The sequence below is a fragment of the Epinephelus moara genome, chromosome 19 (genome assembly GCF_006386435.1).
Source record: "Epinephelus moara isolate mb chromosome 19, YSFRI_EMoa_1.0, whole genome shotgun sequence".
NCBI lineage: Eukaryota > Metazoa > Chordata > Actinopteri > Perciformes > Serranidae > Epinephelus > Epinephelus moara.
In genome coordinates, this window is record NC_065524.1 from 10,108,423 (window position 1) to 10,134,500 (window position 26,078).

The window sequence follows — 26,078 nt, forward strand, 5'->3', positions numbered from 1 at the left end:
AAAGAGGACGTTTGGTCAGCCTATACTAGAACCCAGCAGACCAGCAGGGGCCAACACATGAGGCAGCTATCAGCTAGTCCAAAAATAATAAAATTTAGATTCAAGGATTATGTTGTCTGTGACAGTGGTAAAAGAGATCAGCAATATACCAGGTGTGCAGCTCAAATATCAGTGACACGAGCACCTTAATATCCTACTTAGCCTATGATAGCCTATGTGAATGTGTTATTTTAGCTGACATGTTAGCTAGTCAGACGTTAGCTAAAACACTAACATCTTTCAAAAACAAAACCTAACTTATCTCCATCTAGAAAAATACAATTAGGCAAATAAAAAGTCAAGTCATTTGTCCCAAGTGTAAGTCAACACTCAAGTTATGAATAAGTCAAAGTTGAGTCTTTTGTCAGTGTTAGTCAGACGTTAGCTAGAAAGGTAGCCCATATATTACCATAGACTGTATATTATTTGCTAGCTAGAAAGCTAACGTCAGACCAGATCAACATAATTTCATATGACCTGACTAGTGACTAGCTTGACCTGAGCAATGACTTCACTTGCCTTGTTTGACTTATTGCAGGGATTCAAGTTGACTTGCTTAATTCTCACCACAGTAACTTAGAACTTGCTTGAGATTTCAAGGTTTTGACTTGGGACTTGCTTATGACTTGTACATGTGGGGTTCAGCCACAATATTTTGGCCTGCTAACACGCTAATCCCATGGACACAGAACTATTTTTAACAGGCTTCATTGGTGGGACAAGGCAGGATTTTTTACTAACCGTCTTTCACAGCAGCTCGTCTCTTAACTTCATTCTTCAAGGTGATGGATCCAAGAAAAAGCTGGAATATGGCAAGTGCTTATTTTATATAAAGGTAAAAGGTTTACCTTGCATTGTTCAGGCTTTTTCTGTTTATGTGCAACAGTGAAAAATAACACATCACATTCACATGTCAATACAGCTCTGAGGTCACAAGCACCACAATAATTTGAGACCACTCCATTCGAAAAAGCCATGATCTTCTTCCACACAGTCTTTTATTTGTAAATAATAAAAATGAACTCTTGAATATAAAACATACACATCAGTAGAGCCACATCTGTTATACAAACAAGAACTGTTGCAGTGAATACTTAGTCTTTCGTCTAAAATCGTGGTTTGGGAGTGGGGAGCCATGGGCTGTAAACAATCAGTATTCCTGGAGTAATACTGACAAAGGAAAGGGCAGTCGGCCACACCGCCAAGGGTTTCAACAGAAACATCCGCAAAATATGTCTGCAAAATCAGATTTCTCATTGGCTTTAGAAGTCCAGTCCAAACCAATAGTAATAAACAAGGGAAAGGGGGATTTAAGGAGAAGAAAGTAAACTTTGCTCCAATTGGTTCTGCTTGTTTTTCTGCAACTGGGACAAAAATAAAGGCCTATTATCGCCCCCTTGTGGCTCAGCGCCGCTCAGCGGCTCGAGCACATCCACAGGACGCAAATTCCCTTCAACGAGACCAGGAATGTTTGTGTGTCAGCGATGTTTTGTTTGTTCATAACTTAAGTTCAAGCCGCTCATCCTGGTTTGTATGTACAAGGTGTGCGTGTGTGTGTGTCAGTGACGGGTGTACAGTCAGATACACTCTTTTTATATTCATATATCTATATCTTTAAAACTTCTGTCAAACTCATAATTATACTTCATATACATTTAGCTGTTATACACACATTCTCTATCTCTGTCTCTAGCCCCGACTGTCGTAAACTACAGTTTAGACACCTACACCCTCAGATACGCCAGGGGCTCGAGTATGCTCAGTACTACAGAACAGCACTGTTTGTCAAAGGGTTCAAAGAAAAAACTGAAACAAAGAGATTTTTTTTTTTCGGAGACTTCCTAATATGGATATTTAGACCCAGAGTGGAAGGCGTGGCCTGGGCGGAGTTTGATTCCCCCCCCTGTTGGTTTGCTCCTGTTAGGGGGCGGGGATGGCTTGGCTTTTCTCGGTTTGTATTCATATTCAGTACGAGCAAACTGTACAAGAACATGCAACATACAAGCTGGCCTAAAAGTATGTGGAACTAACACACATAGTCTAGTCTTTTTTTCTGTTTTCGTTTTTTTGAGAATTGTTCGTTTAATTTGTCTCGTCTTCTATTTTACAAAAAAGTAGAGAACAAAACAAAAAACGAAACAAACGGAACAAAAGAAACGTGCATGCAGCTTGGGGCCGGGGCGGGGCGTCCCCGAGTCATGCTGCTCCCTCCTACAGGGGGAGTTTGAGGGGTCGGGAAGGGGAGGAGACCGGGGGTGGGGGTGAGGGTTGGGCAAAGGGTGTTCGGGCGAATGTGACCTGACCTTTGTCGTCGGCCTTTGGCGCACCGTCGCTCGAAAACCAAACATACACAGAGGGAGTCTGCACCTTATGGTACCATTCTGAACTCTAGGCAAAACAAAGACAGAAAAAATGATTCTGAATGAAAAAAATAAAAGCAAATAGTCAATTTGGCCTCTATTTTCTTTCCTTTTTGTTTAGACGAACAGCAAAACTTTTATTTTCCTTTGTCTTAATAAAGGAGTCAAGCTTTCCTTGTGCTTGCTTTCATATTTCACATCAAGGCTAAGAATGTGCACTTGCGCTTGCAGGCTCCCTTCATCGAGAGATTGCCAAACCGTGCCAAACCGCTGCCCCTCGTGCTCATTTACGACCACGCTGTTACTATGGTAACAGACACAACAGCCAACCTCTATGTGACAGTACAGCTGAATGAAGATGCCTCAGTTTGCTACTCACTAACTCCCACACATTGTTTACACCACTCGTCCTTGTGGCCTAGCAGCAATCTCTACTCTGATTGGCTGGAGGGCTACTGAGTGGAGAACTCCACTTTGATCGGGTGCTCTGATAGGGGCTGAACAAGGAGGTAGGGAGAAAAGAAAGAAAGAAAAACAGTAGCGAGGAGTGAAGAATTTTGGACAGAAACCTCCACTGCTGCAGCTCAGAGGACAAAACAAAGAAAGCAAAGCTTTGAAAACAAAAAGGCATACGGAGGAGGAAGAGGGAAGGCGTGAGACGTGATTGTCAGACTCCAGCTAAGCTTTGATTGGCTAGTTCTGTCTCTCCCTCTCTATCTTTCTCTCTCTTGTTCCCTGTCGCTCCGTCTGGCTTTTCATTGGTTGACCGAGGGCTTGTCGTTGTCGTCCTCGGGGCGTGTTCTCGCCCTCTGCTCAGTTCTGGTCCAGTAGCTGTGGTCCATTATTTTGTCATTTAAGGGATATTGGGGGATTTGCGGTCGTCACTCGGTCACTAGGACCGAACGCCTGGTGGCGGTCCTGAGCTGTCCAATGACGTCTGAGACGCCAGCCGCGTGAGCGGAGCTAATGTAGGGTCCACCAATGAGGACGGCGGAAACAGTTTGTACCAGCCAATCACCGTGCTCGAGAGGTCCAGCTCCTCCAATAAGATCTGTGCTACACCCATGAAACATTTGTGGTCCAATCGTCCATAGTCGCCCCATACTATCACCTAGAGGAGAGGATGGTACAGATGAGTTAAACTAGGAGGCACTGAGAAAGACATGCACATTATGATTTATGATGATCAAATCAAAAGTCTTTTCCGACAAGTCTAAGTCAAACCTTCTATTTAAATTATTTCATTAACACTGTCATTACAAAGTTAGTGACAGTTGGTCGTTGAGTCTATTTGACACCAAAGTATTACTGGGTACAACCTCCCACACACACATACACACACACTGAACATACACACAGAAGATTACCTGAAGCACCTTGCCCTGGGGACTCTCCTCGAAAAGCAGGTGCTGCTGGTAGAGCGGCTCTAGGGTCTTTCGTGCAATCTTGGTTTTCTTTTTGGCTTTACAAGTTCCATTATCCAGCAGGTACACCTTGACATAGGGAGCTGGGGATGGAGGGATGCAGTTAAATGGGAGTAAAAAGAGAGAAAGGGAGGGTGGATATTATGATGGAGGAGATGACAAAGGGAGACAGGCAAAGCATAAGGAGTAGGGAGAAGGAAGAAGATGAGAAAGGTAGAATATTTGTTGATTTGTCGAGCTGAGTTTGACGTGCTGTATTTAAGGTTTGTGTGTGTGTTTTACCTGGGAGGGATTTGGAGCCTGGTTTGGGGGTAAGGCCTCGTGCCCTGATCACCTCCACCTCCAGCTGGCCTTTCTTATCCATCAAACCGATCTGAACATCACCTGTTTGTGTAGGAGACATAATTAAACACACATACAAACCACAGTTACACCAATTATTGTACGATTATCATAAAGCTACTTAAAAGTTTTGATCCTGATCTCAATATATACACATACATATACACATTTTAGCTCTTCTTTAGCAAGTACAATGGTAGTCCTCTGTTTTTACATGTGAAATAGAACTACTATTTGTAGTTTCATTTTTGCATTACAAATATAGAAATTTTGGGTATGGAATGTGCAGTGGATTTGATGGAGCCATCACTCACCCATGGCAGGTGTGGCCAGTGTTTGCCGACCAACCAGCTGACCGGGGCCTAAACCATCCAGGAAATCACTGAACTGACTATCGGCACCCAACCGCATACCTGAGAAGATCAGACTGACACAGGCACATACACGCTAATTATTCATAAGGTCCTACAACACCACTTAAAACACATACCATAAGATGCAATTATAAGTTTGGGAAAACAAACGTTACTGTCACCCTACACTATACTGTTATACGTTATACCATGGCACAGTGCATATTCAACTGCTTGGGTCTCTATAATCAATATTAATACTAACCGTATTAAGAGGAAACAGGACTTTGGAGTGAACAAATCAAACATGCACATGGAAGCCAAAAAGCCAAAAAGCCAAAAAGTCTTCTTTTTGCGTATCATTGGTTATGATCCTTGCTGTCACAATTTGCTGCCTGGCACCTACTGGTGTAATAAAAGCACAGCAGTGACTTGTTCCTCAAAATTTCTGTTTACCCCCCAAAAAATACTAGATTTAGCATAAGCGAGGTCTAACAAGAATAACACCACGTCTGCACAGGAGGCTTAGCATGAGTAGCATGTTAGCAGAGCAGAGGCATGCCCCAAAAGCAGCGCTGGGTTTTAAGGCCCTGACACACCAAGCCGACAGTCGGCTGTCTGTGAGCTGTCAGCTGTAGTCTTTGTGGTGTGCTCATGTGCAACTTTTTTGGCCGCAATATCAGGCACCGCAGCAGTGGGCCTTCGTCACCGCTACTTCTCTGAGGTTGGTTTAGTGTGTCTGGGCCTTTAAAGCCAATTTTATATCGTGGCCAAATTGTAGCATTTCAACTTCCGGGTTCATCACTTAATGCCACTGGGCCCGAAAAGCCTTTTCCCATAGATTTACACTGTGCAAGAGACTTTAAGACTGTGAAATGACTTGTTTCACTTTCAGAATTTGAGTCATTTGGTCCGATAACATTTTGAAAGTCTAGAGAAGCCCCACAATTAAATTACTTCATCCTCATTGGAGTTTGTGAAGGGCTAAACTGGAAGCCAGTGGAAGCCTCTGGTGCACTTGATCTATGGACCCCATGATACTTGGGAACTCAAACTTTTTTTGCTTCATGCACCACGGAACAACTTTCAAAATAAGGTGATACACTGGCTATACCGTATCCAGTTCTCTTTATACATCCGTGAGCAGTAGCAGCGGCTTCAATCCTCTGTCTAAGTCGGCATAGGCTTTTAATGTATAATGTATAAAAGCATGTATAGCACGGTTGAAAGTCGTGCAGTTACGTGGTCTGTGTAGACAGCTGGAGTGATTGATTAAAATAGAAACCCTATCAGAGGGGTTCTACAGCCATGCTAGCAGCTCTGTGAGGTTATATTTGGCAGTGCTTTGAGCTTAATGCTAATGCAATGCAAACACTCTCATGTTAAAGGAAATGGCCACTTTAGAATGAAAATACAGACAGTACTTACTCACCCTCATGCCGACAAGAAGTCCAGTGTAGTTTTTTAATCCATAAAACTCATTCGGGGTATCGAAGGATAACAGCTAGCCGGATTTTTCCATACACTTGAAGTGACTCATGAATAAGAACGTCTCTGAACGTTCTCGAGTCTCGCGCAAGTTGCCATGTAAACACAGCACACCTGCAGGGCAGGCTAACTGACCACGGTGAGAAATTCTGCTATAAAAGTGGAGTAAATTATGTCTTTTCAAGTCAATTTTGCATGCCGCAGCTTCAGGGCACTTAGATTAAGACGGACGAGCTGTTCTGACATTTTTGAAATGCATTAGCAGAGTTTTATTACATTTTCAAAATGATTTTAGACATGGGTTCGATGCACTTAAAGTGTATGGAAAAATCTGGCTAGCTGTTATCCTCCGATACCCAGAACAAGTTTTGTGGATTAAAAAACCGTGGTCAGTTAGCCTGCCCTGCAGGTGTGCTGTGTTTACATGGCAACTTGTGCGAGACTCGAGAACGTTCAGAGACGTTCTTATTCATGAGTCACTTCAAGTGTATGGAAAAATCCGGCTAGCTGTTATCCTTCGATACCCCGAATGAGTTTTATGGATTAAAAAACTACACTGGACTTCTTGTCGGCATGAGGGTGAGTAAGTACTGTCTGTATTTTCATTCTGAAGTGGTCATTTCCTTTAAGCATGTGTCATATTTACCATATTAAACATTTCGGTTTAGCATGTTAACGTGCGAACATTTGCTAATTAGCGCTAAACAAAAGAGACAGGTGAGGCTGATGGGATGCTATTGGTTTTACGGGCATTTGGCCTTAAACTAAACGACTGGATACATTAAAAACTGTCTCTAATGGGACATTAATGTGAGTACTGAATTGCATGGTAATTCATTGTTTCTGAGATATTTCAGTCTGGACCGTACCTCCAGATGAAGACAGAAGCTCAACATGAAGAGTCAACTCTGTCAGATTGGCTTAGAATTGTAGCTTCTGAAAGACTATCTTGACTCTGAATTTAAGACGTCATCATATCCTCTTTGAACTTATCATAATGGTACCAAGGACAGAGTTTCAATGCACAAGCACCACTCCAATCCTTCCTGAGAGTACCTTTCGACTGTATACAGGCTTTTGTCAAGTTCGTGTTTTCCTATGTTGTTAAAGTTGCTAAAATGCCATCTTAGCTGTTAGCTTAGTAGACTCACCATCTCAAGACAATTTCTTTGTGTAGTTCTCACAGTGTGCTGAAGTACCCTCCTCATATATTCTATGTAAAATGCACTCTGTGTTCACATATAGGCCTATCCTCTAGTGTGTACGTACTTCCCCTCAGAGCTGTAGCTGTTCATGCTGCCATCAGTCGACTCTCTGCTGGCCTGCCGATTCATGGCCGACCCTCCTCGTGGGTACTCCACTGCCATGCCCGTCTCCACGCTCCTCTGGATGCTGCTGCTGCCACCCTTACCCGACTTTTTACCTGCTGATGCTTCTGCGGCAAACACAGAAAAGAGGCGTTAAACTATTAAACTTATTATGTGCCACCTTAACCAAAACTGTTACCAGTTATCAGGCATCTCATGTACCCATAATTCAAAGTGCAACTGCACTACGTTTTGCATCAGTTCAAGGTAGTAACTCTGAAAAGCCTGATAACTTTAGGCCTGAGGTTCATCAATATGCAGGCCATCCCATGCAAATTAATATTCCATGGTGACCTCAGCAGCATCTCAAAACATGGATATAAAAAAGTAGAAGATAAAAAATCCATAAATGATATCTAAAAATATAAAAAGAAAAATATATAGCAATCTTCGGGATGCTAGAAAAAAAGGTTTTGTGTAGAAAATCACTTCTAATATTGTAAAAATAGGAATTAATATGTCTTGTTATTTTGGTGATGAGGTCACTGCAGGAAGACAGCATGGCTTAGTCAATCCACCCCAATCTTGAATGTTCGGCAGGGATGTAAAGGTAAAGCTCGGAGGGTTGAAGAAATCATACAGTGCATAGCTGCACTTAAAGGGGGAGTTCAAATCTTATTTAAAGCCTGCTCTTTTCATCGTAAACACATGACTTCCTTTCAGTCCACCCGAAAAGAATAGCAGTGTTTCAGATTTGGTTTCTTTTTGTTCGTGAAATGAAAGCAGTGAATGTGAAAATGCAGATCCTGCTCTTACGTTGCAACAATCAGACAATTGAGACAAATATTTTTGCTTCAGTCAGGCTTCTTGAAGAGCTGAACACAATGGTGACAGAGGAGGGTGGAGTAAGGAAGCGTGCCGGAGACAGAGTTCAGGAGGGGCTGGAGGTGCTGGGAACTTTTGTCTACCTAACAGAGCTATTCTACAACTCTCCCTTGCTATCATTCTCTCTTCCTATGACTCCCTGTCTTCCTGGGTTTGGTCTATTTCATCTGCATCTCTTAAAACCCTTTAAAGTGTATTGTGATGCTTCATTAAATCACTTATTTTTCAGTATATCTCAATGTAATTAGAAAAACATCAGAGAAGTTACAGTTAACAACTGTTACCTAATTTATTTAATCCTGCTATGTAATATAATACTATATAATATAATACCATGCTTGGTTTATCATGCACCAACAATGTAACTCTATGGCACCTATAAATACTCAGAAGCATCACCTTAAGTAAAGTACAGCTAACCTTTCTACCTGTCTTACAGTGTCTGACTGCCTTCCTTTCAAACTGTCTGTCTGTCTAACTATTGCTTTACCTTTCTGTCTGTCCGCCGCCTTACCCGCCGCCTCTGAAATAACACACACAACAACAACAAAGCCAATAAACAACAACATAATCAGAAACAACAGCAACACTGGATACACTGGTAAAATTATCTATTTGTGTATTAACAGTGTGACCTAGGTGTCTATCTGCATTTAAGTGTGTATTCACAGTATGTGAGTGTGTGTTTTTGTCTTTTTGTCCTCTGTATAGCTAAAGATGCACCAAATCCATTTATAAATGCACCCATGATGCATTTCTGCACTGTCTCTCCATGGAGGCAAAAGAGTTTCATTGCCAATGTCTTTGACAAAGAAACCGTATCTGCAGCTGGAATCAGGTGCTGAGCTCCAGTCTACATTTAACGTTTAAAGAAATTACAATAAAAGTAAAGGTACCCTGTGGAGTTTTCAATAGAGGCCCTAAAAGGCAGGGTGAATTTTTTCTTTTTTTGCAGGCAATGTTGGCTCCTCTCTCCTCCTCTAATATGGACAGCAGCACTATCCTTGGTGCTGAAACAACAGCTTTGCAAAACCTAACCTGCTGGCTGATATTTGAAGTGCATGCGGTAGGCTAATCAGGGTTTTGTGTTAGTGTGGGAAACTAGATGTTTAGGGCTGGTGGCACCACGGCACAGTTCCTTTATGTTTTATAGTGGAAACTTTTCATTAGTTAACTGAGAAGGCAAAACCTTCTGTTTATGCTATATCTGGCTGAAGTTTTTAAGCCCTTTGTATTGTGCACTAAGCAATTCATTCTGCACGGCTTCCTTATTCTCAAAACAACCTACTCAGGCCTAAAAGTATATCGTCTACGTAGAGGACAACACCCCTAACGTAGGAGATCATATCTCGTACAAGGGAGACAACATCCTGTCTGTAGGAGATACCATCCCATATATAGGAGGTTGCATCCCATCGAGGTGGTGGAAAAAAAATCGATACAGCATAGTATCGCGATATTTTGTATGGCAATATTGTATCAATACATGGACACCAAGTACCATGTGCAAATACACATTTTAATACAACTTATGGTACTAGAATAATAAAATCAATTGCTTTTTCGGTCCACTAGATGGTGCTGATGTTTTCTTTCCTGGTGAGGTCAGCAGAGGTCTCAGTCAGGGACATTTGGCAGAAAGTTCATCAAAACAAAGATGGAGGTGCCAGAGAAAGAAATCAGAAACATGCCATCGGCGTTTAAATCAAACGTCTCAACTTATTTTGGATTTCATAAAATACTACAGAAATGAGGGCTCACATCACACGCCACCACCCAGAGATTGCGTTAGCCGCTGATGGCCAAGCTAATGCTAAACCTGCTCCGTCGAAAAACCAACCAACACTGGACACACTTAGCTTGACAAAGCTAAATCCAACTCTGAGAGAGCTAAGAAAATATCACATCCCATCACCTACTTCATGTGCAAAGATCTGCGACCATACAGCATTGTTTAAAACAAAGGCTTTTGTTACATGCTAAAAACACTAGGGCTGTACCCAAATATTCGGATATTCGAATATTCGTTTCTATGGGTAGGTATTCGATATTCGTTTTTTTTATTTACTTTTGTTTTTTCTTTTTGTTTTACATATTTTTTTTGGTGCTAAATGCAGTCTTTTTGTTGCTGGTAAATGTAGGTTATCAATAAAAATCAAAACTTTTAAATTGCATTGTTAAAAATGTGAAAATATAGTATAGCCTACCAACGGAGCTTGTGCGCACGGCAGGCTTGAGCGCATCCGTCTGAGGCTGTGGATCAATGCCAAGTTTTACCACTTTATCACTATTCCCTCTAACTTGTAGCTGTTTTTTCGTTATCTTTTGAATTTAATATGAATTATGGAACCGTTTTTGTCAACGTTTGTTTCCCCCGTTTTGTACAATAAATTATTGTTTAAAGTTTCAACAAGTTTCTTTTGGAGTGCGTGACACAAGTGTGTTTTGAAAACGACCGCGGACTGTCACCTGCTCAACGCATCAGTACCTTCGGATGCCATGACAGTAATAGCCAATAATGTCAAAATATCATTTACAGACCGATTTAACAGACGATCACTGCTGCCCGACCCGCAGGTCCATTTGCGGGTCCCGCGGGTTACGGGTCGACCCACGCATCACTACTCAGCTCAGTCTATAAAGGCTGTACACAACAGTAAGGCTATAGACATTATATTCTATTCAGGCCGGCAGAACCAGCAGCGCATCGGCTCTACAGTGCACGGCACTGCTGATTAACCATTTTATTGCAGCACAGAGTGTCTGCCAGCAACCAATTACTTGCAGAGGCTTCCTACAACTTGTTTCAACGGTTCCGATTTAATCAGAAGACAAATTAAACAGGATGACTAGCCAATGTGAAAATCAAAAGAAAGCATAGAATAATGTACTGAAGGAGACTGTTGTGCCATCACATTTTTTTGTGGTTTGAGAGCAAAGATCCGGTCGCTGCTGTGCAAAACTCAGCAATGCAATTAGGTCCGAACCCCCCCCCAAGCCCTAAAAAACACTGGAACCCAGGTATGTGACTCTGCCCCAATATTTTTTCACCGATACAGTCGTACCAAGGCTCTACAGAGAAGTGAAGCATAAAGTTGAGGAATCTTTGAGTACAGCAGGAAGGGTGGCAATAACTTGTGACACCTGGACTCCGAGGTCAGTGGATTCATATGTGACTATAATGGCACATCATCTCACAGAGAAATGCCGACTGCTGTCTCACGCAAACTAGAGCAGTACACGAAAGTCACACTGGAGCAAACACACTGCAGACCTCCTGTAAAATGCAGCACGACAATGGGGGACTGGGGTTGTAACAGACAACACTTCTAACATGGGTGCTGCCATTCAAATAGTGGGATACCTGCATGTGAGGTGTTTAACTCACATACTTAATCTGGCCTCACAGAGGGCGTTAAATCTGCCAACAGTTAAGTTTGTCAGGTGTATGCACAGTATGTAAGGGATAATATGTCATATGTAGGTGATAATATCTCCTATGGGAGATATGAACCTTTGGCCACATCGCCCGCAATTATTTTTCCTTGCCTCTCAGGGTTTCCGTAGTTTTCATTGTAAAATTATATACTAATTTAAATTTCACATTTACCCCCAAACACATCGTGTGTGGTCAAAATTTCATGGTACTTTCAGTGCACCATAGTGACCACACAGTCCAAATATGTCCACTGTCCATTGACCACACCAGCATTACTGATGGGTGTGACTGGGGTGCAACACACTTGAAACTTTTAACTGGAGATGGCAGCGAAACCTTTTTAGCCTGCTTGTTACTCTTTAAAGCCACTAAGTGTACTATTTGAAAATGTCCGACTTTGGCACCCCACGAAAGGTAGTATCAAAAAAGACATTGTAGCTGGGATTGTCTCATTTGTCTACCAACAAAAATGTAATCAGAATAATTTGAAAGATTCTATAATCACATAAAAATGTCTGCATTCAGTGGCTTTAAGAAAAGTGTCTTTTAATCATAATGTGCTGCTTCAGCTTTACTGATAGACATTTTATATTAGCCTTTTAGTTTGTCCATCATCTTCCAAAGGCAAAGAATTAATTACCACACAATATAAAACAGACTAGATGCCATTAGAGGCTGCCAATCTTCTTGGCGTAGGTATTATTTATTTACAGTAATTACACTAATGTCTCAAAATTATTGTGGTAGTAATTCTCTGATGAAATCATACACACAGCAACTTTAAAGTTCTTCACTGAGGGTCAGTGCATGGTTGTTGGTGCCATGTAGTTCAAGGGAGGATAAGTGGACCTGTTACTGCTGTATAACATCTGTGTCTTTCTTTCTTTCTCTCTCTGTGCGTTTGTGTAATCATTTCTCAGACTGTCAATCAGACTGCTCTCTGACCTGTCTGGCTGAGTTGCGAGGTACTCCGGCTACGTCTGGATGGCAGGATGGCAACAACACGTTGGCTGAGGCTTGAGCGTCGCTTCTTGATCCCGCTTCCCAGGCTCCCGAGCGCTGTGTCTGATTGGCTGCCATCGGCGTGCTCCATGCCGTAGATCTCACCACTCACGCTGGTGCTCTTCATCATGTGGCGACCCGTTGCACGCATGGCCCTGCTGAGCATCGAATGTCACCCAAAAAGTTAATTTCTTGTCACTTCGTAATTCCTTTACTCCACAAGCAAACATGACCAATAAAATAAAAAAGCAAAGTTAGTGTCTAAATGAGTGAGTGTGTGTTTTTAACCTGAAGCGTCCCCTGGGTCTCTCTGACTGGATGGACATGTAGCTGGTGCTACTGATGCGAGAGGCACTGCTGGTTCGAGAGATGGCTGACACGTCGCTGCCATCACTGTCTGAGGACTTATGGGAAACGTTCTCACTGCTCCTCCTCTGGTCCTTGTAGAGCTACAGGAAACACAATACACAAAATGTTGCTAGTAAATATAGCATTAGTTACTGAAAAGCCTTCATTGAGATTATATTGATCAATAATCAGACTATCAGGAGAGGTACTAATGATGAACCAGTCAACATTTCTATGTCCAGAGTGGATCAAATACCAATGTGTGGGGTTGAGAGAGGTTGCTCATTGTGAAGAACCTAGAGATGATTATTACTTGATCAGCAGCTTCCCTATGCTACCTGCAGAGCATTGAAGCATCTTTCAGCTCATTGTTATGGCTTGTGACCCACACCTGTGCTGTTTAAGTTCATTCTCAGTGCTCTCATCAGCCTTTTTTCAGCCAGAGTTAGCGACTAGCTGGTGAACATAGTAGAGCAGTTAGCAGCTAATGAGACAGATAGTTTCCTCAGAAGTTGGTGGAGACCAAAACAGAGCTAAAGTGAATATTGGACTACCATTCGTCACATGGCAAGAAACACGTCTGCAAATTAATGCTAAAGTTGTTCCACGTCTGCTGGTTGTGTAAGGCACTTAATGCTAACAATCATACCAGCCATACCAACTGTATAAGCCCATAACGTCAGAGAGAAAAATCTGTTTGCAAGTCTGGAATTTCCATGTTGCAAAATTATTTTATGTGTCCTTGTGTTTTTTTTAAGGTTCAGGGTGTCGGATTAAGGATGATATAGTGGCAGAAACAGAATGTAATATTCACTATGTTTTCATTAGTTTATAATCACCTGAAATTAAGAATCATTGTGTTTTCGTCCCCCTAAAATGAGCCCTTGATATCTACATATGGAAAGGGTCCTCTCCCACGGAGGTTGCCATGTTGTTCTGCAGTAGCGCAGAACAACAAACCAAACACTGGCTCTTGACAGGGCCATTCGTGTTTTTGCATCAGCCACCATGGTTCTCCTATACACTTAGCACACAGAGGAGTTTCAGTTGGTTGCAATCTGCAACCTCATCACTAGGTGCCACTAAATCCTACACACTAGACCTTAAATGTTTAATAGTTGCTCAAGGCTTTAAAAGCCCTGCACACTCTCACAGGTGTTTTTACGTATTCAAAATTAAATTAGTGCCTTGCTTAATTTTAAGTCTACTCACACAAGATTAAAAAACTCTATCTGTTAATTGGAATGAGGTGTAACTGACAGGTGAGTGATAGGTCTTATTCATGGCAGATGTTTTGGCATGTCTTTGCAGGAAATGAAGTTGAAACTGACTCTCCAGCACCACCTTTTACAACATTTAAACCAACTGAGCCAGCCTTAATGTCATCAGTTAGACCTGTGATTTTCCTGCAATGCATACTCAAAATGTCTGTTGTTAAAAAGAACTGAGTAGGAGACACAGGGAGATGTCAATCAAGCACAGTCTGTCTGACTCATGGCAAATAAGTGAAAACACCTGTTTTGGTTCCTCCTAGGGTGTGTTGAACGTTGTCAGAATAGTGTTTTTTGCAATACTAATCTTACTAATCCAGTTAACATGCAAAGTATTACATATATATTGTACAATGTATTAATACAATAACAATTTTCATGTCTAAGTACAATGGTGGTCTGTAGGAATCCCATAACCTGAACTGACTGTAATGAGACAGTCACCTCAGTCCTATCAGAGTATTGTTATTATTATTAATTATTATTATTATCAATTTTAAAGGAGAGTTCCTTTCATTGCTGTTTCACATTCCCATCTTTGAAAAGAAAACATTTCAACATATTAAGTTTAAACAGATGTTTCAGAAGTTTATATAAGACAAACCCTTTCTGTTATACACACATTAACAATTCAGATTTTACATTAGCATGTAAAAACTATTATAAATCTCAAAATGATTGGGCCTTCATAGCGTGTTATTACTTTCTACATGATTTCAACCGTACCATAGCGTTTCTGACACTTTCAGATGTTTTAGTCAGTTTGTGCTGATGATCTATACTGTCAGATTTAAATCATTCTACATTCAGTCAGATGGGGGACAGTGTAATGCATCACCATGACAGCACTGACACTATGCATACAAAAAAGTGAAACTACTGGCATGTGGGCATGTGTGAAAGTCAGGTTATCACCATTAAACTGTCAGTTCTCTGTAAGTTAGGGACAGGAAAACCAGCCAGTATGGATTATACACTTCTGTATTCGAGGTGTTCGGTGCATTCTTGAGTGACTGCCCACTTGGAACCAATTCATTTTATTGAGTGGTCTTCACCATTACTGTAACATAATTTATTACTTTCTTAGACAGTAAATGCAATTCACTCCAATGCACTTCAGCAACATTATGGCCCATGCTCACTGGCTGGATCACGTATTGTCCCCCTCCATTCTCCTGATGAGTTGGTTTTAAAGTGAACTGTCAGGCTAAATGAAGCCAAGAAAAAGAAAAAAAAGAAAGAAGTGGTGGCCCACCTCCCGTTTGTTCTTGAGGGCTCGGTCCAGGTCCTGTTGGCTGGAGGTGGGGGCTGCTGACACCCGGTTGGAATGAACCCTCATCTGGAGCTGACGAACACACTCCTCTGCTACCAGGGCTACACACACACACACACACACACACACACACACACAATACGAGAAAGTCAATAAGCTTGCACTTATTTAGACACTGCAAAGTGACCCTATTTGCAGAGCCTAAAAATTTAGTCCTGAAAAAGCTGGACACACTGATGTCACCTTTTAGTTTGGATGAAAAATCAAGACTGTATTCATTAATCTTGGTCGTTCAGGTCAAATATATCAGTGGATTCAGTAGCTGCAACAGTTACAGGTCTGTATTTTTCTGCTTTACTAATTAACCTCAGAGTGTCCCACTCAACTTTGGAAATGCACTCAAGATCCTTGTCTGAGCAGCCTATGAGTAAGAATTTACTGAACATCATTATAATTTTACTGACGTATGAAAAGATAACAACTTGTAGTTTTACAGGGGATTATTTGGCTAAAAAATATTTTTGGCAGAGAGTGGTGACTTCCCGGAGTCTTGTCAGCAGTGTGAGGTTGCCAGACAACCAACAGATACTTTAGGAAGTCACAAAGCTCATGCTTTATTTGCTCTGTCAGATGCGTCTGGGCCATTTATCTAATATGTGGCGGATTTGATAGGATGATTGACAACATGTGGAGCCTTCACATATTACGCAAAATCCGTGATGATGTCATTTTTGGCTTGTGCACTCTTACGCCAGGGAACATGACGGTGAATATAAACCTTATTTAGTAAAGAGGAGAGCAGTTGAGGCATTATGAAAACAACCAAGATGGCAGCAACGACTGCAGAACTTTCCTCTGAAGTACTACTTCCAAATTTGAATGAAAAAAAGAAAAACAGTAAGACTCTTTCACAGATATATTGATGCTACACTATCACAGCTCATCTCTGCACTCTGTCATCTGTTTACATTTGTCCGTCACTCAGGGCTATGTTGCGTTGGGTTGCTCTGACTGGTTATAGGTCTATCCAACTGTGTCCAAAGACATTTTGATCTGCGGCCGTTGATAACGCCCCTTGGAAACTGAATAGGAACTAAGAGGTTCCAGACTAATTCACATTTGCGAATTGGTCTGGTGATGCCAGGCTACAAATCATAGAGAGTGATGGAGGAAATGCCCTACGAACTCTTAGCTGGACTGCTTGAATCCAAAAAAAAAAAAAAGGATTCCTTAAACCAAGATTTATGTATTTTTGCCCTTACAGAAGTATTTCACTGCTGGAACAATGGTCTTATCATAAAACTGGCCTCTCTATGCAGGAGAAAGATGGAAATGCTTTTGAAATTGGCCCTAAATGACCATTTGCTTTTGTATTTGCTCAAGAGGTAGAAAACCTACCAAAATGCACACTTGACCAACAATATGGCGGCCAGCTGATAATAAAGGATCTTGAATTACAGTTAAATAGTAACTTAAAATTTGTTTCTGAAAGGTGAGAAATAGGCAATGCAACATTGGTTCATATTTGATCAGCACTGTTTAGTTTTACAGTTTGATCTCAGTTTTTTCAGCCTCCATTTTGACAATACAGGAAAACAGTATGCAACCCACTTCCTGTTCAGAAACTCTCATATTACAGCCAAACAGTACACTAAAATATGATATGATGACATTTTAGGTGAGAAATAGGCAATACAGAATCTTGGTTTATATTTGATCAGGACCACCTAGTTTTAATGTTTGGTCTGACTTTAATAGAGGGGCATCTCTTTCTCTCTCTCAATCTGCATCCATACTCTTTGTGACCGGGGTAATGGACATACAAAAATGAGTTCATTTACACATGCTACCCATATCTTAATCACCCAAAGATGGTTGAGTATCCTTTTAACAATAAAGCATGTGCGTTCTGAAGATGTAGGCATGTGGGTTTGTGATAATAACAATGTCTGAATGGTGCTGCATCAGCACAGGAAACAACTCATCATGGCGGTTACTTGCCAATGCTGTTAGTGTACAAATTATCCCTCACTTGACTTACACGTGACTCAGTTTTACACACACATAATCATTAGCACATACCTTGTTCTACGGTACTGCTCTTGGGGGGAAGCTGTGGGAGTTGCCTCACTCTGCGAGCTGAGGAGGACATCACTGAGGAGGAAAGAGACGTACCACCTTGGAGGTGGCCCCTAATACAAAATAACATGACAGTGAAGCAGACAGAGAGGAAAACACCCAGAGGGTGGGAGAGATGGAAAGAGGGGAGAGAAGAAGAATGAACAAAAGCAAGGATAAAAAGAATGGGGATACAAAAAGAGAGAAAGTGAAATTAAAGTTTTTAAATGGTTTGTGATCCAGGGTGCACACTGCAGCAGCAGTCACTTGCTGGTTGGAGTTCACATTTCTTGAGTTTTTCCTATTCAGTCGGTATCATTTTGACATTAAAAGTGGTTGAAATTCACCTGAAGGAACAAAAACTGACCAATGGAAACCTGCTGTCATTTTTAAATTTCTCGTCTTAAGATGTGTCTAAAGAACACAATTGCATGAAAAATTAAGTGACAGAATGTGGCTATAGGAAAAGCATCAGTCGTGAAAATGAAAGAAGAGCAATAGTTTAGTGAAAAATCAGTAGCAACAACATATCCACAAAGTGAAGCAGAGTGAAGTTCGTTCAGGAGCTGATAGTGAGGGATCCTGTTGCAGAAAGAGCAGCAAATAAAGGTTTAGACAGTGAAAGAACACATAGCGAAGGTGAAAGCCTTCAAGCACAAAACCCACCATATCTGCAGACATTCATTCACTGTAATCCATTCTCACTAAAATACAGGGGTTTATCAGAAAATCTTTTTGTTTCAATTTCTTTTGGGACGTTGCTCCAATCAGATCAATTGCATGTTCCACAAAATAATATTTTCATTATTCTCTTAAGTATGAAATATCTAAAAATGTGAATATCATTGTATTTTACATGGATACAACAACAGTTCTACTGGGAAAAAAAAAAAAAAAGTCCGTTAATCATTTTACTGGCCATCGCTCTGCCATTATACTCATAATAGAAAATAATAATAAAATAAAATTACTGCTGCCTAATCTACAAGTTCTGTAATAATTCCAATATAATTTTCAGCTGTTGCTTTAGAAATACTGAAACAGACGAAAAATATGAAAAAATGGGCATTTAACACTTACCAAAAAAACTCAACACAACATTTACACATCTGCGCAGAAATGACTAAACATTGACCGTTGTGTCCACACAACACAGACAACACAAAGACAATAAACACACAAACACACAACAGCAGCGGTGTCTGTGGCAGTGATGTGGCAAAGACAGGTCACACAAACACACACGTACAAACAGGTAAACGTATGAAGGGAGGGGGAGAGCAGTCCTGTCTTGTCCCTCTCCACCACAGTAACTATAGTAAATGAAAGGTGATCTGCCTCTGTGTCAGTGGGTTATAGGGGGGGGGGGGCACTCTTTCAAGGGGAATCCCCTTACCAAGGGGCTGCAGTGGGGCCTTCTTTCCTCTGGAGCCCCTTAAGATGGAGGTGGGCATGATTCTGGTACACACATACACACAGTCACACGAGTACCATACAAACCCCGCAACATAGTGTGGAAGCAGCAGCATGCAGGAACGAAAATAAGAAGAAAGATGGGGTCGAGGAAAAATGGAGAGAAAAAAGCAACAGAAAACAAATTTAAAAAAAAGATCATCCAAATCATCTGACATTTAAGTGAAATATCTTGACATCTATTGGATGGATTGCTATTAGATTGGGTAGACATTTATGTCCCCCACAATATCAATTATCATAACATTTCATGAAACACTACCATCAAGTCAAATTTTTAATTTGTCCAGTAAGCTACTTTCAAAGCTAATTACATCCAATCATCCTAAATGTACTTTGTATTAAGTGCTACCATAAGTAGCATATGTTAGTATAATAACATCCTACGAACAGCTCAAACTTTATACCTCCTACACATAGGCATGTTAGCATTGCCATTGTGTGCATGTTATCATGGTGACATTAGAAGAGCTGCCAGCATGGCTGCAGAGAAATTAAAAATCTAGACTGATTAATAGCGCAACAGGTCAGAGATAAAATATGTACTTTTGATTTTGGAGTGAGCTGTCCCTTTAAGCTGTTCCTGTGCTTTAAGACAAAGCACCTACAGTATACTATACCACTGATGTAATTTGGCTGAATTTATCTGGGTATGAACTTAATGTGAATTAAATGCCTCAAGATACATAAACTCATTTAAAATCATTTTTAAAACCGGCACCAACTGCTAATTAAATACAAATAAACGTTTACCTTTCAGCTATCAAAACAAGTCCATGGTTTATTGTGTGTCTGTCTGCTTTAATCCAAAGCCCCATTCAGACTGGATTTATGGTTGTACATACAACTACGACTGAATGACTTAAAACTTAAACTGAAGTGTATTTTTCTATGATTTCTAGGTGGATATATGGATTTTTAGATGCTATGAACATCAGAGACAATCCTCACAAAACCTAAGTCACACTGAACAATATCAATACGTGTTTCATGTATGAAACTCAAATTCACGTCACACAGTATCACATCTCACATCTCTCCCTCTGCGACTCTCCTTTAACTCTCCCACACCCACTGGGGAGGCTGAATGTCCATGTCTTTAACAGCTATATCCTGTGGTTTCTGGGTGGTTAAAATGCCATCCAGAACAATGTGTCACATTACAGAGGAGCAAAGTCATTATATCACTTCCCACGTCTCACTCTAATGTTAATCCTGTGCGAACAGAGCTTAAGACTAACCTAAGAAAAGATGGCTTCTTCCAAACTGGTGAGTGGATTTGAAAAGCTACCAGCAATACATATTTTTTAAAGAGAATTTTGAAGTTGGTCGTATCATTTCAAGCTCCTGTCAATTACCTCATATACTACAGTTTGACATGTGCTGAGCCTACAGTACATGCCTTACCTGCCTCTGTCAGAGAGCTTCCTGCCAAGAGTGTGACACTCAGGCGTCTCCAGGGTCCGAGGCTGCCTGGAGAATGGTGGATGAGCGAGGGGAACAATACACAAAAGAAAAAAAAATATGGATGGATGGATGAGAGGATGGAAGAGAGCATGATGGAGGATACATCATTTAGATTTAAAGGAGTCTGACTCTGTCAGGGGGCTGTCATTGGCCTTATAAGTTTATGATCTGGAAAACAGGAAATAGGAGGCATGCTGTGATGGATGGCGTGATTGTGATATGAATAAGGGGTGTCACACACTCTTGCTTCATCTGTAACTGTGCCTGTGTGTGTGTGCACATAAGTGTGTGTGTGCGTGTGTACCTCTTCTTTGTACTGAGGTGAATTAAAGTCTCTTGAGTAGGAAGTAGCATCCATATTCTCCATTCATGGACATGAAGATGACAAGGATGACACATGCACCGACACACACACACACACACACACACACACGAACACACACAGTCACACTTCTGATATGAATTATGGACATCATGAATTCTAAGTTATTGCTGAGAGCTAAGCCTTGGAAAAGAGAGACTTCTTAAAGACTGAGCGAAGAAGGAGAGCACACAGAAGCTGCAGATGCATTTCCCAGAACAAAAAGTACACTTGGAAAGACTGCAAGAAGCAAAATCAATGAGGCAAGATTTCACACCATAACCACTACAAACTACTAAGTTCAGAAGAGAACAAACTGGGCACTAAAAAACCGCGAAGGAAGGATAGAAAAGCAAGAGGACAAAACTTCAGCAACACCGACCACAACCAGGGACGAAAACTATCGCTACAGCTCTTGGCAACAAAATTACAAATCAGAAAAACACCACCCACAAGCTGAAAACCCATACAAGCAACCCTTCACACAATGTGAGTGAGACAGCATGAAACAAATTAGAACTTGTCTATTCCTACGGGACACTCTGACTTATATTGACAAGTTCTACATTGTCCATCATGTTCACTCTCACTGTGTCCAGCTCACTGACCACAATTCAGGAGTTTGGGCTTAGCGTTAAGAGGCTAAATTGCAAAAAATGACAAGAATAGCTTGTGATTTTATCTTGTATTTGTTAAAAAAAAACTGCAGTTGCAACTGCAACTATTACTGGTTTTGAGGAAAAAATAAAAGGGCTCACATTAAAAGGTATAAGCAAGTTTAAAGTACTAGTTTAACAATATGGGATATATATTTGCTTTTTTTTTTTTTTATCAAGAGTTAGATGAGAAGATTGATAACACACTCATATCTGGGTTAATTATGAAACTAAAGCTAAGAGATATTAGCCTAGCCTGGCATAACACCTTGAAATAGGTAACAACAGGTAACAAAATCCACCGAACAGTACCTCTAAAGTTCACTGACGAACATGTCTCATTTATTCATCATACCTTTGGACAGAGCATGGCTCATGTTACCCCCGTTTCAAGTCCTTATGCTAAGCTAAGCTAACTACCAGGCAGTAACTATATCTTCACTGGACAAATATGAGGGCGGTATGGATCTTCTCATCTAACTCTTAGCAAATGAATAAGTATATTTCCAAAAAATGTTAAATTACAATAATTTGAAGGGCAACTTTGATATTGTTAACCAAGAATCTATTTTCACACTTTTGTGTCTAAGTGACCGATGGAAACAACAATTTTATCCTGCAACCAGCAGCTGTGAAACAGGCTGCAATGTAACATTAATGGGAAACTGTGCATCGTTAATTTCTGTTCATTTAAATGCTTGTATTCGCCACTGACAGGCTGTTAGATTATTATTCTAAGTGTCTGACAAAATTATGGAAAGGACCCTACAGAGATGAACCTTTTTGTTAAAGAGTAAAATCCTTTTTGCTTAACCAGAAACAGATCCGAAGTTGCTATCGCCACCTCACTAAACTCCATTTAGACTCAGGTTTGCTTGAAATAAACCCTAAATTCACCAGTAACATGAGAAAATATGCTGGCTATATACACCCTAAAATTACTGTTTATTACAGTTTCTGGTTAAACAAAAATGATCTTCCACTTTAACAAAAAGGTTCATCTCTGTAGGGTCCTTTCCATAATTTTGTCAGATACTTATAAAAACAGTGTGAGCCTGCAGTGGCAAAAACAAGCTCTTTTAGTGGACGTAAAGTGATGGTACACCAACCCCTAGAGGTAACATTGCAGCATGTTTCACTGCTGCCAGCTGCAGCACTCTCGGTCAATACTGGACCAATTTCAAGCCATATTTTTTCTAAATATTTTTAAACCCTATTCACATAGGACTAGTATTACCTAAGGACCTCATGTGATCCAGAAATTACCAGCACATTCCCACAGGATAAGCGAAGCCTGTATTTTATTAGAAACAGAAATTCTGCCTTGGACAAAAAAATTACACAGCTCACCTAGTGGTGATGTACAGTGTTTACCTCTTTTTTCCTTTTAAATGTGGGTCAAACAAAGAAAACCAATTCTGCCACACATTGTCACATTCTCCAACTTACATTGTCTTTCGAGATTTCGCTCTTCTGATGGATTTGAGTTTGCTTTTTCTGTGAATGGGTCTCTATGCTGTGTAGGAAGATGAGCCTCCTGCACTCAAAGGGCTGTCAGAACTTCCATTTATAATTGCTAATGCAACCCCCATAACTTTTCCACTATAAAAGAGGCGAGAACAAGGGACAGAGAAAACAGAAAACCTAAATACGACGATGAAGGATCAAGATGCTGATTTGGACAGGACTAATGTTATTTGACCTCTGACATGAAATCTGTGTTTGGCAAAATATGGTAGGTAATTTGGGGTGGAAATTTTACTTGTCAAATTATAAACATAGCAGATTTGCATAGGATTAAGCTCACACACGACCTCCTTAATTATTACAAATTTCCAGAGGTCCACAGGTAATACTAGTACTGTGCGAATAGGGCTATATATACAAAAAGATGTAAAAAATAGGGTCAAGGTGAAGAAAAAATACAGAAGTTACCCTTCAAAGGCATTTGAACATTTGAAATCAGCCACCTCGATGTTGTACTGAATTTGGCTGGAGTAAGTTAAATTATACTTGTTTTGCATGATACAAGATAAAGTCACTCACTACACTTCTATCAGAGTAGAAAGAGTTGGAATAATTTAGGTTGCAAATTCACTACCAACTAATCACAAAATATCACAACTCAGCAAAGAGATTAGTGTTAGCTGTGAATATGAGGTAGAGCTTGACATCTGCCTGAACCCAATAACACCCAACTGAACCCAAAGGACTTCAGTCAAGTTTGAGAGAAGGTGTTCCTTACAATACTGAAAAAAAGACCTTGGGAATTGGTGACATACTGGGTGGCCTTTGCCTCATAAAAAAAAAAAAAGCCTTTCTCTTTTTATTATAATTCAGCAAAAACCTTAGGGTCTGGTTCACAATGGCATCAGATAAGGCATTAGTCAAGCTCTAAGAGGAAGCGGCTGGAGGTCCACAAAAGGGTACCTGTCATCTTCAGGGGAAGCATGTTGGATAAGAATCCTGGGACTTGCCGGACGTCTTCGGGGCAGGGAATGGGACAAAGATTTTCTATGTGTACACATACAAAATATATCAATCTTATGACCAAATCGGAAAGCCATTACAAAATCAGAAAGCCATGCTATTCCATTATTGGTTATGTACCTATAGTGAGAAGCTGTCTGAGTCTCTTTGTGCTTGCTATGGCTACAAGTAATTTTTTTGGCAACTTAGGGGCAGCAGAACACTGAGATACAATCACCTTATACAGTTGACATGGCGACCTTGTTTGCAAACATTTCCCTAATTGAATATTGTGGGGCAACGTTAGCTTTAATTTTGAGTTATGACATTTTAGTTCAGTTTTGAGGTCTACCAAGTCCTGAGGGAAATATCTGAATATCTTGGAATCCAATCTTTTTAGTAAAAATGTCCCTTCATGTGTTTTCTTGTTGAGCTGGAAACAATCAACAATGTCCGGCTAGTTGCTTGTAGATTTACTGCCAACAAAACACCAACAATAAACCTACATGCAACTTCCAGGATGAAGATGAACAGGAGGAGGACTGAGTAACCTGACCCTCATCTTTTACCCTGCAGTCACAATAGAAAGGTATCACGTAACAGCTAGTGTGGACAGGATAAATGATTCCAAACAACTCTTTCAAACTCTTTCTTTGTGAATATTGTTATAAAATTGGCTAGAATGCATTCAAACCTATTCTTTATTAGGTTAGGTTAGGTATTTTAATCACACTGTCGATAATGGTTATCCAAGAAACAGCACTGGCATCAGAAATCTCTTTGGATCAAGCAAGACTTCTGGTCTTATTGAGGCTTAAAAAAAAAACCTTGGTGACACTGGAAATGGTTATGGAGTGAATCGAACACATTAGACACAAGAGTGGTTGAAGGTTTGATTCTACTGAAGCCTGGATTGGGTGAAACTAAGCAGGGTAAAGAGGGCTGGTTGGTGAAGTGATTCATCTTTAGATACAGTAGTTAAGGTAAGGTGAAGAAGAAGAGGTGCACCGATTCTGTTGTCAAGGTGCCAATCTTTGATGGGTCGATGACAGTTTCTAGATGGTGATACCTCAATGATAAATGATTAAATTTGGCAAAATCTTGCTAGAATCAAGTAATTGAACAAATAAAAGAATTACTAATGATCCTTACAAACAGATGGTCTACTCATGTTAGTTTTAGAAAAGCACTGCACCTTGATAAACAACTTGAGGATTGTGGCAAAACATGGATTGGAACAGTGGTGTACAGTGATGGGGTCTGGGTAGAGTGAGAAGGGTGGATGCTTAATCTAAGACCATTCAGACGGTAAAGAACTACAAACACCAGGAAAGGTAGAGGATAAGAGACTACTGGAGAACTACAGGAGGGTTGGTTGGGACAGAGGCTGGTACCTTTCAGTCTCTGGTGAGGGGACATGATTGTCTGGAGTCAGACAGTTGGCGCTAGCGCTCCTAACCCTGTCCAGAGAAGGCTGCAGATCACTAGAGGCACCACAGCACAACATGCCATCCAATGGAGGAGGAGACAGGAGGAGAGGACAGAAACAAACACAAAGAGAAAAAACAATGGACAAACAGAAAAAAATGTTTTAAAAGAAAGTCTGGTTTGATTCCCAAAATCATAATGCTAGCCTGAAAACTAAATCATGACTGGCTGGCTGGTGTAAGGATGGGAGTGTCTGTAAGTTGTCATGGTTGTCATGAAGATGAGGTATAGCGGAAACGTGTTATTTGATTGTCATGACAAAGGATGGAATGCTCTCTGCACATTTCTCCTAACCAGACATGGGTTACGCTCATATGTCTAACCATTAATAATAATCTGTACATATGTATGTATGCGTCTTACCTAACTGTTGCCTCATCTGTGAACATTACAACGCGTTGTGTGACGGAGCTGCGTGTAGCCATGACCCTGTGCGATCCCATGATAGAGCTTATCTTTCGACATGCAGGCAGCGTTGAACTAGTCACAAGATGAAAATTTCAAAGACAGCATGC

The 26,078-nt window shown here is 40.7% G+C and overlaps 1 protein-coding gene across 1 annotated transcript in view; it reads right to left on the bottom strand.

The window, feature by feature from the left end:
• Positions 1 to 1,041: 1,041 nt before the first annotated feature.
• Positions 1,042 to 26,078, bottom strand: part of LOC126406584 (regulating synaptic membrane exocytosis protein 1-like) — a 131,064-nt gene continuing 106,027 nt past the window's right edge. The window contains exons 21-35 of the mRNA XM_050070944.1: positions 25,927 to 26,043; positions 25,470 to 25,559; positions 24,037 to 24,120; positions 20,894 to 20,950; positions 20,530 to 20,595; positions 17,614 to 17,723; positions 15,514 to 15,632; positions 12,928 to 13,088; positions 12,583 to 12,797; positions 8,689 to 8,721; positions 7,276 to 7,441; positions 4,480 to 4,592; positions 4,106 to 4,207; positions 3,767 to 3,906; positions 1,042 to 3,510 (exon numbers count right to left, since the gene is read on the bottom strand). Coding sequence (XP_049926901.1) covers positions 3,292 to 3,510; positions 3,767 to 3,906; positions 4,106 to 4,207; positions 4,480 to 4,592; positions 7,276 to 7,441; positions 8,689 to 8,721; positions 12,583 to 12,797; positions 12,928 to 13,088; positions 15,514 to 15,632; positions 17,614 to 17,723; positions 20,530 to 20,595; positions 20,894 to 20,950; positions 24,037 to 24,120; positions 25,470 to 25,559; positions 25,927 to 26,043 — 1,792 coding nt within the window. The 3' untranslated portion in view covers positions 1,042 to 3,291. The remainder of the gene's footprint in view (positions 3,511 to 3,766; positions 3,907 to 4,105; positions 4,208 to 4,479; positions 4,593 to 7,275; positions 7,442 to 8,688; positions 8,722 to 12,582; positions 12,798 to 12,927; positions 13,089 to 15,513; positions 15,633 to 17,613; positions 17,724 to 20,529; positions 20,596 to 20,893; positions 20,951 to 24,036; positions 24,121 to 25,469; positions 25,560 to 25,926; positions 26,044 to 26,078) is intronic.